At 48.3% G+C, this 13,408-nt stretch overlaps 1 protein-coding gene across 2 annotated transcripts; it reads right to left on the reverse strand.

Moving 5' to 3' along the window:
* Positions 1–1,621: 1,621 nt before the first annotated feature.
* Positions 1,622–7,952, reverse strand: GNB2 (G protein subunit beta 2). Of its 2 annotated transcripts, XM_072641377.1 has the most exons (11): positions 7,526–7,952; positions 5,305–5,540; positions 4,685–4,804; positions 4,275–4,313; positions 4,062–4,168; positions 3,454–3,517; positions 3,191–3,353; positions 3,021–3,087; positions 2,492–2,693; positions 2,171–2,387; positions 1,622–2,074 (listed from the first exon to the last, which is right to left on the reverse strand). In XM_072641377.1, exons 3-11 carry the CDS (start codon positions 4,739–4,741, stop codon positions 1,968–1,970), a joined length of 1,023 nt encoding a protein of 340 aa, XP_072497478.1. In that variant the 5' UTR covers positions 4,742–4,804; positions 5,305–5,540; positions 7,526–7,952; the 3' UTR covers positions 1,622–1,967. The 2 variants fall into 2 exon arrangements, with proteins under 2 accessions (XP_072497478.1, XP_072497477.1); XM_072641376.1 differs by lacking the exon at positions 5,305–5,540 and having other exon boundaries at positions 7,526–7,950.
* Between the last annotated feature and the right edge of the window lie 5,456 nt (positions 7,953–13,408).

A 13,408-nucleotide genomic window follows, 5' to 3' on the forward strand; every position in this document is an offset into this window, starting at 1 on the left:
AGGGGGCAGGAGGGTTAGAGGTGTGCTTCACACAACTTAAATTTGACCAAATTGGAGAGCAACAAATGGTCTCTCTCTACTCCCCTCTCCTTTTTACAAATACTGTGATGGGGGAGGGGGAGAGGATATCAAGAAGACATGTGTCTGTCTTGTGTAAGGGTAGGTTGGGATTTCTGTTTATCATCTAATTGATATCCATTTGGGTTTCTTACATTGTCTCCCCAACGTTATCCACACTGCTCTCAACCCCCCAGAGTGCACAGTATTAGGCTAGGGTTCTGCCTCTACCTCCCCCTCATGAATGTACTTGTTCCCCTACCCTGGGGGAGGAGGGGAGGGGGAAGAGCAACATTACCCCCTTGGATCCCATATTTTTTTATTTTTGCACCAAAGTGGCAACTGGTTCAGAGTTGGTCATGGCCTTGGGTGGGGGAGGCTCCCCTACTTGCTTCCCCTTGGCTTCTTCAACAGTGTTAGTGTCTGTGTAATACTCTCTAAAGCAATAATGGGGATGGGGGGGGGAAATGTTTGTTTTGTTTTGTTTTTGTTGCTGCTGGCCTCCCTGACTCCCCCTTCCCTTCACTCTCTGCCCCCCTTCTGCCAGTATTCAGTGGCATTAGAGGTGGGGGAGGGCTACTATCGTGACTGAATGTAACCACCCCCCTGCCACAGCCAGTGTGTGTAGGGAGGCTGATTATCCCCCTTCCTTGTGTCTTCCCCTCCCCTCCCCCAGCTGAAGAGACTTTGAACTTAGGGGACCCTTGAGCCTGGAGTGGCCTTAACCCTGTGAGGAAGCTGGAGGGAGGGAACCCCCACCCCCATCCCCTTTCTGAGAGTGGTCAATGTTTACAAATCTCTGAGCCCCTCAGCCCAGGGACTCTGTACCCTGTTTCCATTCTATTTCCCCCACCACCTCCCACAAATGGGTCTTCCTGGGCCCTGGCTGCTCCCTCTTTCCTGGGGCGGGGCAAGGGAGGGGCCAGTCTGTTCGGTCTGCCTTTTTGCCCATAGCCCAAATTCTATGTGACAATACCCCTCACCTTCCCCATGTAAATACCCATCCCACCCCTAAATAAAACTTAGTGTGTGTTCTCCCCTTATGCCTCAGCTGTCTCTTTATTGGGGGTGGAGGGAAGACAGAAGAGGGTCATGTCAACTCCAGAGAATGGAGCCAGTTTGCCCCTGGGATACCCCAACAATTTACCAAGAAAAGGATTGAAACCCCTTTGGGAGATAAAGCTAGTCTACCCTCCAAGGATACTTTCTTTATACTTCACTTAGGTAAGGAAATTCCACATCCTCATCTTTTGCAATCAGCTGGGCCAACTCTTGGTCAGATGGAACTCTGGGGACTGTGAGAAGGGAGCAAAAATTGCAGCCTCTAACCTTCCCTCAGACCTCAAGATTCTCAGCTGCTTCTCTCATCAGTTTTCTCTAGATAGCATGATATATACTTGTGGCTCAGCTGCTTATACCACCTATTCTTTTGTCTTCTCCACACCCCACATTCTGGAATGTGGGTGCATCTTATTTTCCAATAGTGCTGAGTTTCTCTGGGCAGTCAAATGCCCAGAAAGGGACTTCTGGGAGGTGGAGAGGCAAAGCAGGGGCAGAGGCTAGGTACAGAGTTGGAATTGGTTCCTTTATGGAAAAACAGAAAATATAATAAAAATTAAAATAAAACCAGTTTTAAAAAGCCACTTCCTGGAGCTTTCCCACTCTTGGCCCTGACCCTGGCCCTCCAGCAGGGAGAGGCTCCTGACCAGGGAAGGCAAAGAAGAGGGTAGGGAGATTCCTCCCAATCCCATCCCCTTCTCTAGGGGAGGAAATGAGCCCCAGGGAGGAGAGAGCCCAGGCCCAGGTGTGGTTCCACCAGTCCCCTCCCTCCCCTCCCCAACTCCTGGCCTGTAGTGTGGGGCATGGCCCTCCCTCCCCCTTCTTGGCCTGATACATTGGGGGTATGGCAGCTAGTTCCAGATCTTGAGGAAGGAGTCCCAGGAACCCGTGGCCACAGCCATGCCATCATCAGTCACCCCAAGACAGCTAACACGGTTGTCATGGCCAGCAAGAACACCTGGGAAGAGAAGTTGATTGGAATCAGCCCTGTACTTGTCTCAGCTCCCCACACACTTGGTCATGCTCCTAGATTCCTCCCCAAAGTTACTCTCACCTGCCCGATCTCCTTTCATGGCATCCCAGATGTTGCAGTTAAAGTCATCATAGCCAGCCAGTAGCAGCCGGCCACTGCGGGAGAAGGCAACGGAGGTGATGCCACAAATGATGTTGTCATGTGAGTACATGAGTAGTTCCTGGTCTGCCCGAAGGTCAAAGAGGCGGCATGTGGCATCATCGGAGCCCGTGGTGAAGGCATAGCCATTTGGAAAGAACTGGCAGGGTAAGAACAGGAAGAGAAGCAGTCAGGAGAAAGGTGAAAGAAGAAAAAAGACTACCAAAACCATCTTCTCATGCCCCACCCAGTCCCCTCACTCACGGCCACAGCATTGATGTCGGACTCATGGCCTGTAAAAGTTTGCCGGCACATGGAGTCCCGAACATCCCACAGCTTGATGGAAGCATCACAGGCACCAGAGACGAAACTTCGGCCATCCGGAGCCAGAGACAGGGACATTACATCCCCACTGTGTCCTGCAAAGCCCACTGTCTGCTGTCCTGTTTCTATATCCCACAGGGCACTGATGGGAGATCACATGACATCAGAGGTAAGCAGGCAGAACACGTGATGTGCTTCCTCTTCATTACCCATCCCTCCCCCAACATCCAGCTCAAAAATACTCAATGAAGGGGATGCCACAACTTCTTTGGCAGAAGTTGGGGGAAAGGCTTCCAACCATAGAGAGGTTAACAGAAGCTTAACAGGGAAGGGATAGTACAGGGATCTCAGGTGCTCCACTAAACAGTCCTAGTACTATACGCAATGTACAAAAGAGCTACAGTCAAACAGAAGGTACAGAGTGAGTAATCTAGGGAGGGCCTAAGAGTGATCTTCCCCAGGGACTCACCAGGTGGTATCTCCAGAGCTAGTGATGATCTGGTTGTCATCTAAGAAGCGGCAGCAGGACAGGTATCCTGGGTGGAAGAAGAGGAGGAGGATGTAGGGGGATCAGGATGGCTGCCATGGAAAGGAAGAAAATGCATCCCAACTGACTTCCCCAAGCCAGTATCCTCTTACCAGTGTGGCCTGGCAGCTCTCTGCTGACCCTGACATTGCCCTCTCGGGTTTTGAGACTGTAGATGGAGCAGATGTTGTCTAGCCCCCCACAAGCCACAAAATTCCCTGAGGGCGCATAGGCACAGGTCATGACCCAAGAGGATCGAAGAGGGATAGCATGGACCTGAAGGGGAAAAGGGGGAAGGTACATAGGACATGGGGTCACAACTCAGCCTTCAACCCAGGCTTCTTACCTCCCACACACATATGCTGATCCTCCTTACCTTATTGGTGGTATAACTGTCCCAGATGATGAGTTTTCCATCTTGTGAAGCACTGACCAGCAGCCTAAGGGGGAGAAAGCCAGGGCAGAGGAAAGGTTTGGAAGTCTGGATGGAAGGGATGAGGGCAGTCATAGTCTAGTTTGCCATCCAGAACAATTTCCCTCCATTCCTCCTTCCTGAATTCTCCTAGCTTTGAACTTGAAAAATTCATTCCCTACTCTAAGCTTACTTTTTAGACTAACATGAGGGTAATTCTAGATGTTCTCCAGTTTAGTATATTCTCTGGTTCTAGGGCAGTGGCTTCTAGATGGTAATACTTATTTTCTCCTTGGTACTAAGGTTATGGTGAATGTGGAAATGGAAAGTAGAAAGGCAGGAATGAGGAGACAACCACAGTTTGTTCAAGATAGCACCATGAACCCTAATGGAAATGCCCTTCCCCAAAACTTCTCAAATCATTCCTAACAGGTCTAGCTCTCTTGACTAAGGCTTTCATGGTCCCCTGAAGGAAAGACTTCCCTATCATTAAAGCCCAGCCACCCTAGGTATGATGGGGAAACATGATGCAAAAGTTCTTGGACACTATCCACCCTTCTTGAGTGGTGTACCTTGAGTCTGTCCCCCAGTGCATGGCATAGATTTTTGCCAAGTGACCACGGAGGGTCCGTCGTGTTCTCATCTGGATTCTTCCAACAGGGTCCAGCCCAGCTGTTATCTGGGCAGAGGAGTTGGAGGTACAATGTAACATGAAGGCCAGAAGAACCCAAAACATTCTATCTTGTTGCCCACCCCCCCCCCCAAACCTCCCAAACCCTTCTCACCTGGGTCAATGTTGAATCCCCACATGCCTTTCGAGCATCCTGTGATGGAGACAGAAAGGATTTAAGGGGAGGGAGGAGAGACCAAACAAAGCCATAGTGTGAAATTGAGGTGGGGGAGGGGTAAAGGAACAAAAAGAGAGGACAGGAAGTAGAGAGGAGAAAACAAGAAAGATGAGACAGATGAAAGTAAATACCAAGAGACAGGTTGGGGGGGGAATGAAGACAGGAAGGAAAATTAGAAGAAAAAAGTCACAGGAAAATAGAGGAAGATAGGAGTAAAAGGAGAAAAATAAATCAAGAAATGAGAGAGGGAAGCCCCCTCCCTCATCCTAACCACTTTATGGCAACAACTGTGAACCCCCACATCAGCCCCTACGACCTGTCCCCTCCCTCTCCAGCCTGCCCCTTACCCGTATCTGGTTCCGGAGCTGCTCCGCCTCCTGTCTCAGCTGCTCCAATTCACTCATGGTGGCAGCAGGGCAGCAGGGCCCCGGGGGCTACACGGCTAGCTCTTCAGTGTCCAACAAGATCTGGGAGGGGGGGCTGAGTCAGAGGTGGGTACCCCCAAAACATTCAGGGGGTGTAAGGAACTGTGTCCAAAGGGCAAGGAGAACAATAGGCCCGTTCCTCCCACCCGATTCCCACTCCAATCAGAGAAAATAAACTGCACCCTCAGAGCCCTCCTCCTGCCCAGGGAAATCAAATTGAAATCTAAGGATCAAATATATAGAAGTAGCAGTAAACTCTCACTCTGCACCTTCACCAACTCAGATAAGGTAAGACTGCCAGTCTTTCCCTTCCTGAGCCAGAGGTGGGAGCCAGGACTGAGCTTGAAACAGCCAGAGACATCCCACTTCCTTTCACTTGTGCCCCCTCCTACTCCCCATGCCCCACTGTTACCCAGGAAATAGTAAAAGAAAAATGCAAGGAGGATCCCCTTTCCTCTTCCCACCCCCCCCTCAAAAACATTCTAATGAAGAAAAGGGCCAATTTTAATCCAACCCCACCCCCACTCCACATATATACACACCACTTGGAAAGGGAAGGCTGGGTTGGTTCGTGGGGTTGCCTAGGCAACTGTCATCCAAAGAACACCTCATTGGCGTTCTTCATTGGCCGAATGCCCCACCACTGGCTGTAGCCCCGGCAACGACATCCCCAGCTAAGTCCCAAGGGGAACAGTGACCCATCCCCTTCCAGCTTCCACCTAAGGGTTCTGGGCCTAGAAGTCCTTTCTTCAGGTTCTGGGGTGGTTGTTTACATGCACTGTGGAAAGCCCACAGAAGGATAGTGGGCTTGAGAGCATCTCATCAGGAATCATCCCCCAAACTAGTTACACCCTACTAGCCTCCTGTATGTGATCCTGCTACCCAACTGGGGCTTGGGAACCCCCAGGCTGCTTCTTGCAGTCTCCTGGCCTTGAATCCTTCCTTCTTTTCCTCTCCAGGGCACTCAGTGATAGCAAGCAGAAGCCCCAGGGAGCCACTCAGGAGTAATTAGATTCCTCCAAAGGAGACAGACAGACACTCCTGGCAGAGAAGCAGCACTGCTCTCTCCCAGTCACGCCTGCCCTCGTCCTAGCACACTGCTAAGGAGCCAAGTGTTCTGGCCCTAAGATGTTCTGGGGACCCAGGCATCCTGATCCATTCTACTCAGAATCCAGTATTCTCTTCCCTACTCCAGGGAGCAGGCATCCTGATACCATTTACCTTGAGATTCAAGCATTCTGGCCCCAATTTTCTAAGCACACCCAGGTCATAGAATCATAAATTTATTGAAATGCCATCCATCTAGTCCAAAGGTTCTTTATTTTTTGGATCACAGATCTCTCTGGCAATCTGGTGAAGCTCCTGGACCCCTTCTCAGAATATTATTAAATGCATAAAATACATAGGAAGACAAGGAAAATAAATTATATTGAAAGTTACTAAAAAAAAAAACTTTTTAAAAAAAGCAAGTTTATGAACCTTAGGTTAAGAACCCCCTGACTACTCTGAGACCCAGAGAAGTGACCTGCCCAAGACACAGACCAGAGGTGAACCCCGACAATCACTCTTTCCACTGTACCACAAGTTCTGCTCTATTCTGCTCTTGGGACCCAGATCACCTAGTGTCCCTCACCTTTTGGGAACCAGAGCTCTCATGGAGCTTGGTAGACCCTCCTCTTTAAGGGAACCAGTCATGTTTTCCTACAGCTTCCACTTTCCTGCTAGGATTCCTTCTCCCCACCAGTCTTTTCCCTTGTTCCTCCAATACCTGGGCCATTAGGGATGCCCTCCACATTGGATATCCTGGGACAGGTAGGTGGGTGTGGGGAGGGAAGGAGACAGAAAGGCAGGCAAAACACCTCATTTGAGCTCTTCAGAAGACCCCTTCCACTATTAAGGGCTCAGCCCTGGCCTCCCCCAAAAACGAGGGAAAGGAGAAGGGTGAATGCTCCCCATTACCCTTCCAAGCCTCTTTTACATCCTGAAAGAATGCTGGGGTGCAGGAAATCCCAAGGGAGTTTGAAAAGGGGGAGGCAAATGTGGGACAGAAAGACTCGGGTTTTAGGGGTACCAAAGGCTGACCCCTTAGCCTCAAAAGCTACAGTTTGGCAACTGAGGAAAAGACCCAGTTCCCAAGAACTGAAAGGAGGAAAGTATCCTGCGACCCCCCCCCCCCACTCCCACCTCCACCCCACGACCCCTTAAAGCGTTTCGGGAGATCCAAGAAAGTAGCTGGACTGGGGGTCGGGGACTAGCCGGGCTCGCTCGGGAGCTGGAATCTCCAGGTACCAAGAGAGGGAACTGAAACCACGGGATGGAGGGTAGAGGGGGTGGGGGGGGCAGAGGGAAGAGGAGTGGCTCCCCCCAGCCCCCAGCCCTCCCCCAAATATAACCAGGGTCACCGACAGAAGCCGAGGACAGAGGGGTGGGAGGACCGAGGGAACCCACCCCAAATCAACGACCCCACCCCCAACGCGGGAGGCGGCCGGGGGCGTGGCCCACGGGGTCCCGGGCAGGGGTGAGGGGGCGCGTGGTGCGTTCTTGGGGGGCGAGGGTCCCCCACTTCCACTTCCGGGTTTGGGAGCGGACTAGGCACCACGGGGGGAAGAGGGTAGGAGGGAGGGCCGGAGAGTTACGTCCGCTCCCAGGAGGCCAGGCCCCGGAGGCGGAAGGAAGATAAGCTTCCCCCAGCGCAGGGGGTGGGGGTGGGAGGGATTGGGGTCTCCGAGGGGAACGGGGGACTCCTTTTGCCCGCGGAGGTACCTGTGGTGGTGGATCTCTGCGATGGGGAGGGGGGGTCGCAGGGACGCGCTCAAGGTCCCCGTCTCCCTCCGCGGCGGAGGCGGCGGCGGCGGCGGATGGATCTGCCAAAGTCTCCCTCAAGTGAGTGCAGCCTACACTGCTCTCCCCGCAGCGGAGGGATCCCGCCCGCTCGTGACGTGATCGCTGTGGCCCGCCGCGCCCTGGGTCCGGCCGAGGATGAGACCAACTGACGTGGGAGGGTACGGCGTGGAAAAACCCGCTGCACGACGCGGGGTTAGCTCCGTGCCCGGCGAGGAGAGACCAGCGCCCCCTCCCCTGTCGGAAAGAAGGCCTCAGCAGGGCTCGTGCCCTCGGAGCGGAGCCGTTGCTCCCTCCAGGGACGGGTCCCGTTGGTACCAGCCCAGGAGGGGTGGGGGCGTGAAGCCGCTCGGCAGTCACATGACCGCCCCCTCCTCCCCTCCCGGAATAGGTGGTTCCGGAATGGGAGGAGGGAGCGCGGTGCCCTTATTACCGATCCTGACCGCGCCCCCGCCCGTCCAGGGGACCGCCGGTCCGGCCCCCGACCCGACCCGACCCGGTGCGGTGAGGCCCAGGAACAAAGGAGCCTCCTAGCAGGGCGGCTCCGAGCCCTTAGGGTGGGCCCGGAGGAGTGGGTAGAGGAAGACTTGGAGGCGGGCAGATCCTGCCAAGGGCCGTTAAAAGCTGGGCGATTCCCTTACAGGTCCGTGTGCCTCAGTTTCCTCAGCTGTAAAACAAGGCGATTGGACTTCATCCGAAAGGTCCCTCCCAATTCTCAATCCACGATCTTACAAAGATGCTGAGTTTTTGAGAGGTGGTAGTGAATGGTGGAGCGCTGGACTTGAAGTTAGGAACCCGTGTTTGCGTAGCTGTGCCACCCTGGTGAACTCACTGCATCAGATTCCTGACCTGTGCCATGAGGGAGTTAGAATGGGTGCCCTCCGAGGGCCCCTCCAGCGCCAAGCCTGGCCCTTGCCTTGTTCTATCCAGCTCCAGAAGGGGTAGTCTGTCGGAATGGAAACCGGGGTTCTAGATCTAGGTTCTAGCCTCTAAGTCCTTTGTGGTATCCTTTCCTCTTTCTGGCATGTCTCTTCACCCCCAGTGCTTGTTTCTGTCTCAAAATGAAGATAATTAGTAACCCTTCCTCGTCTACCGAATCGATAGAGATCATGAATATGAAAGGACTTTGGAAGGGCGATGATAATGATCTCATATTAAGGTAGCCAGTTCCTTAAGGGCTCTAGACCCTTTTCTTCACCATCACCGTTTGTGGCAGGTTGTAAATGGATTGGTGACACAGCTAGTGTAAGAGCTGGGAGTCCAGTTCGACTGGTTAACAAATACCATCCATAAAGTCTGTGTCTCTCACTTTAGTAACGCAGGTTGTGGGCGCCTGAGAAACAATAGAATTTTAAAAAGTAAGTTTATTAAACTACAGGTGTGATCTTGGCCAAGTCACTGCTCGGGACCCCCAGTTTAATAAGCCTATTGGATATCAGGAGAGGGTACAAATCAACGATCCGTTTGACACCTTTCCCTCAGGATCCTCTAAGCTTCAATGTCTTTTGTAAAATGAGGATATAATAGTACTGAAGAGGGATGCCCTGTGAATTCTGTGGTTGAGCTTGTCATTGTGTTAATTTGCATCAAGCTCCAGAACATTTCATAGCTCCCTGGAAGAGTTCCATGACTACTCAAAACTGCTTACCATAGAGAAAAATAAAGTGGATGAAGGTCTGTTGTCCAGAACAGAACATGCATTTCGATGGACGACCAGCTAACTCATCTAAGAGCCAGGTGGCAAGGGGGAATAGAGTGCTGGACAATCAGAAAGGAATGAGTTTGAATCCTGCCTCAGATACTACGTAAAACTTCTCTGTACCTCTTTCATTATTTGTATAATAGGAATGTGTATATCTTAAAGTTTTAAGCTTTCAAGCTTAAAAGTGCATTAAGACGTAGGACACTATATATGATGTTAGTTGAACAAAATCATATTGTACTTATTCCTCACAGTGTGTGTGTGTGTGTGTGTGTGTGTATCTTAGACAAACAATACAAATGGATAATAATTGGAGTCCATAGTTAGCAGGAAGAGAGCAAATTAGATTGCGTTTGGGGAATTGCCCATTTTTTAAAATTACTCCAAATTTCTCCAATAAACAAAGGTCCATCTTTTTAATACCAATATTTTACTAATGTTATACAGCTGCAAGCTATGGAACTCCACAGTCTCCTAAGAACTAAAAATGAACATCCCCCAAAACGGTGCACAGCAAGCTGATGCAACGTAAAATAAACCAGAAATTTCAAAGAAAAATCAGAGTAAAGGCTTTCGGGGCAATAAATGATGGAAAAAGAAGATGTGTTGGTCATGTTGGGAGAGGAATAACTGTGGGACAGCCCATGAGCTCCATTCATGTGCTCCACTTGTATCTTCACAACATCCTAAGCAAATAAAGCTCTCAGCAATGGATGGGTCTCTGTGACAAACTTAAGGTCATGCGTGGGTGGGCTCCCATCTGCATAACTGGAAGGAATGTCTATATAGAGGAAGAGTATTTGAGTAATACTAGTACTTTTTGCCTCCAAGTCGTTATGAGGAAAGTGCTTGGTAAACTTTTAAGTGTGCTGTGCATGAAGAGTTTTGTTACTTTATCTCTACAGATTTAAACTCTTAATGATTTATATATGCAGCTTCCTAAAAGGATATTGTTTGTTTAGCATCTTAAAGCTTACAAAAGACTGTTGTCTTATTTGAACTTCATAACTCTTCAAACTAGATTGTGAAAGTATGAACCTTTGTGAAAGGACCCAGGAGTTGTGAGTTACCTTGCCCACACATGTGCCTCACTACTATTATTACTTTTTCCATGGATGCTGTGTATATTTGTAGGGCAGTGCACTCAAGCCTTATGGAAAAAAATGTTCTATAATTACTGTTCTTACAATATCATATATTTGGTTCAGATTTATTACATTTAGAGAATTTTGGAAATGGAAGCTTCTGCCACCATTACAGATTAACATCTTTCCTGTAACTTGTAGTCCTAAACATCTATCTGCATCACTGGAAAGGTTAAGCAATTTGTGTAGTCTAGCTGAGTAGCTAGTATATGCTAGACTCAGGACTTGAACTTGGGTCTTTCAGGACTTTTAACCTTTGCACTGGTCATTGTGGAAACCACATATGACTGAAGAAAACAGGTATTGGCACCAAGAATAGGTGGGAATTGTGGGTAAAGGTCTACTAACCACTTATCCACCTCTTGTCTTCTGGCTCCTTCCTTTCTTCTTTTCTCATTGAAGAGTCTATCCCTTTCTGTCCACTTTCCCCAATCCTCTACCAGGAGAAGGTAGCTCTATCTTTGATGGAGAGTAGAGTCCTCCAAATCAGGACATGTCCCCAGTAATCAAGATGTCTGAAATTAAGGGGAGGAGTACTTTTTATGAATGTGAGTTTGGTGACATTTTGTTGTGAGGGAAAAGTCTCTCCTCTCTCCAATACATCTTCCACACAGCTGTCACGTTCACATTGCTAAAGCACAAATCTGACTATGGAACTCCCCTGTCCAAGAAACTCCAATGATTCCCTCTTACCTATAGAGTCAAATACACACTCTGATTTTTGAAGCCTTTCACAATCTGGTTCCAGCCTACATTTCCAGGCTAGTTGAATATCACTCGCTTTCATGCACTCTACATTCCAGGCAAACTGCTTGTCTGCTTTTCCCAGTATGTGATGTTCTTTCTCCCCATCTCCTATATGCCTATAATCCCCCTTACCTGGAATGTTCTCCCTCTGCACCTCTGTCTTTGAGAATTCTAGCTTCCTTTAAAGCTCACCTCAAGGACTTTTCCTTATAGTCTTCCTGATCCCCTACCATACTCCCTTACCCCTTTACTAGCACTACTAGGAAAGAACTTGGTATATGTAACCTCCCCTCCCCCAAAAAAGGTGCCCAGTGCCTTCTTGTCCTAACTAGCCAGGTCCTCAGCAAATGGTTCCTAAATCCTTACCTGGTTCTAGAGGTACCACTGAGGGGTTGGAGAACACCTTTCCTTAATGCTGTTGGTACCAAGCCTCATTCTGGTGTGTTCTTATCATGATTATGTGGTAGTTTTCAGAGAGGGTATTCAGTAAGGTAGTACCATAAGGAGAGTTGGTACAAAGCATCCTCTTCCCCCACCCCCACCTCAGTCTGACAAACTGGTGGGAGACACCAGGGGTGAATTGGCCCAAGTTTAGCACATGTGGCAAAGTGGTAAGTTATGGCTCTTGATTGTTGGAAGATCTTTTTCCCTTTCATGTGGTGCTCAACAAGTTCTTCCATAGCAAAGTGAATATTTGTCCAGTTTTTGCTTGACTTGAATGATGACAGGGAGATGGGAAGGTCCAAATCCTCTTGATTCTCCATATTTTTTAAGGAGGAAGGAGAGACTTAGGCCAAAGTAAGATTGGAAACCTTTTGTAACTTTCCCCGCCCCAAGCAGTTTCTTCTTAGGAAGTGTTACTGAAAGTCACACTTGCTCCAATCTCTGGAATAGTGCCAGTTCTCAACGCAATTGATAATTTGTCTGAGGATAGTGTAAGGACTATCTGAACACTTAGTATTCAAGGACAGATGGGTTCCTCCTTTGAAACTTATTCTTACCTCATTAAGGCATCAGGGCATACCTTATTATAAGGTGAGGAGGCTTGATTGAGTAAATCCATGAACCTCAAATTTACATATATTTTTTGTATTTTTTTTTTTTTTTGGTACATGCTATTTTCTCCCAATAGAATGTAAACTCCTTGAGGTCCAGGAGATAGTTTCATTCTTTTGTTTTGGTATCACCAGCAATTCGTGGCACAAAATAGGCTAGGTATTTGAGAAATATTTATGTAATGAATATTGAATGAACAAATTCTGCCTAATTCCTCCTCATGGACAAGTCCTGCCAGTTTAAGTGAATACACAGCTACACATATAAAAATGCATGTACCAGGGCCTAGGAAACAAACTCAGGAAGCATTTATTAAGTGCCTTTTATGAGCAGTGTGGCATAGTGGAGAAAGAGCCAGCCTCAAAATCAGGAAGACCTGGGTTCAGTCCTGACTTCTCTTAACTGACTCTGGACCAGAAATATCAAACTTGGAGTTTGCCAGTCACATATGACCCTGCAATGCAGGACTGACCCCATGCCAAATTAAACTGTACTTGGGAAATATCAAAATAAATAAAAATACAATAGAACATAAATTATATTAATATGTAGTTTTCTAAGTCAGTATGCACCCTGCAAAGATCCTTATATATGATTTCTATTTTGAGTTTCACACCACTCTAGGCAACTCTCCAAGACTATAAATTGCAAAGAAGGTACCAACCTGCATTGACTGAAGAATCCCCTCACCCTGGAACTCTCTACAAATAAAATCATTGGTCCAGGCTCTATCCTTAGAATGTACCAGGCTCTGAGCTAGACACTATAAATAAATTTTAAAAAATTATTTAACATAAATTTGGCTAGCTAAAGAAATGTATACTAATAAAAAGAACAAAATAATCTCACTTCACACACAGCGTATATTTTAAAAGAGAAAACTGCCTAAAGTCAATAAGACATCACCTGGAAGGGACCTTAGAACATCCAATCTAATCCCATTCTCTCTTTCCTCCTTTTACCTTCTATCTCTTTAAAAAAAAATCCCCAAGAACCTATAATAAATTCGATATACCCATATAATTCTTTGCTGACAGCAGACTCATTCTAGAATCCCAGTCTCTTAGACGTAAATTAGTCAACCCTTATCCTGAACAGAAATTCCCTCTACAGTGTATTCAACAAATGGTCATTCAGTCTTTGTCTGATGAACTC

The sequence above is a fragment of the Notamacropus eugenii genome, chromosome 2, assembly GCF_028372415.1.
Source record: "Notamacropus eugenii isolate mMacEug1 chromosome 2, mMacEug1.pri_v2, whole genome shotgun sequence".
NCBI lineage: Eukaryota > Metazoa > Chordata > Mammalia > Diprotodontia > Macropodidae > Notamacropus > Notamacropus eugenii.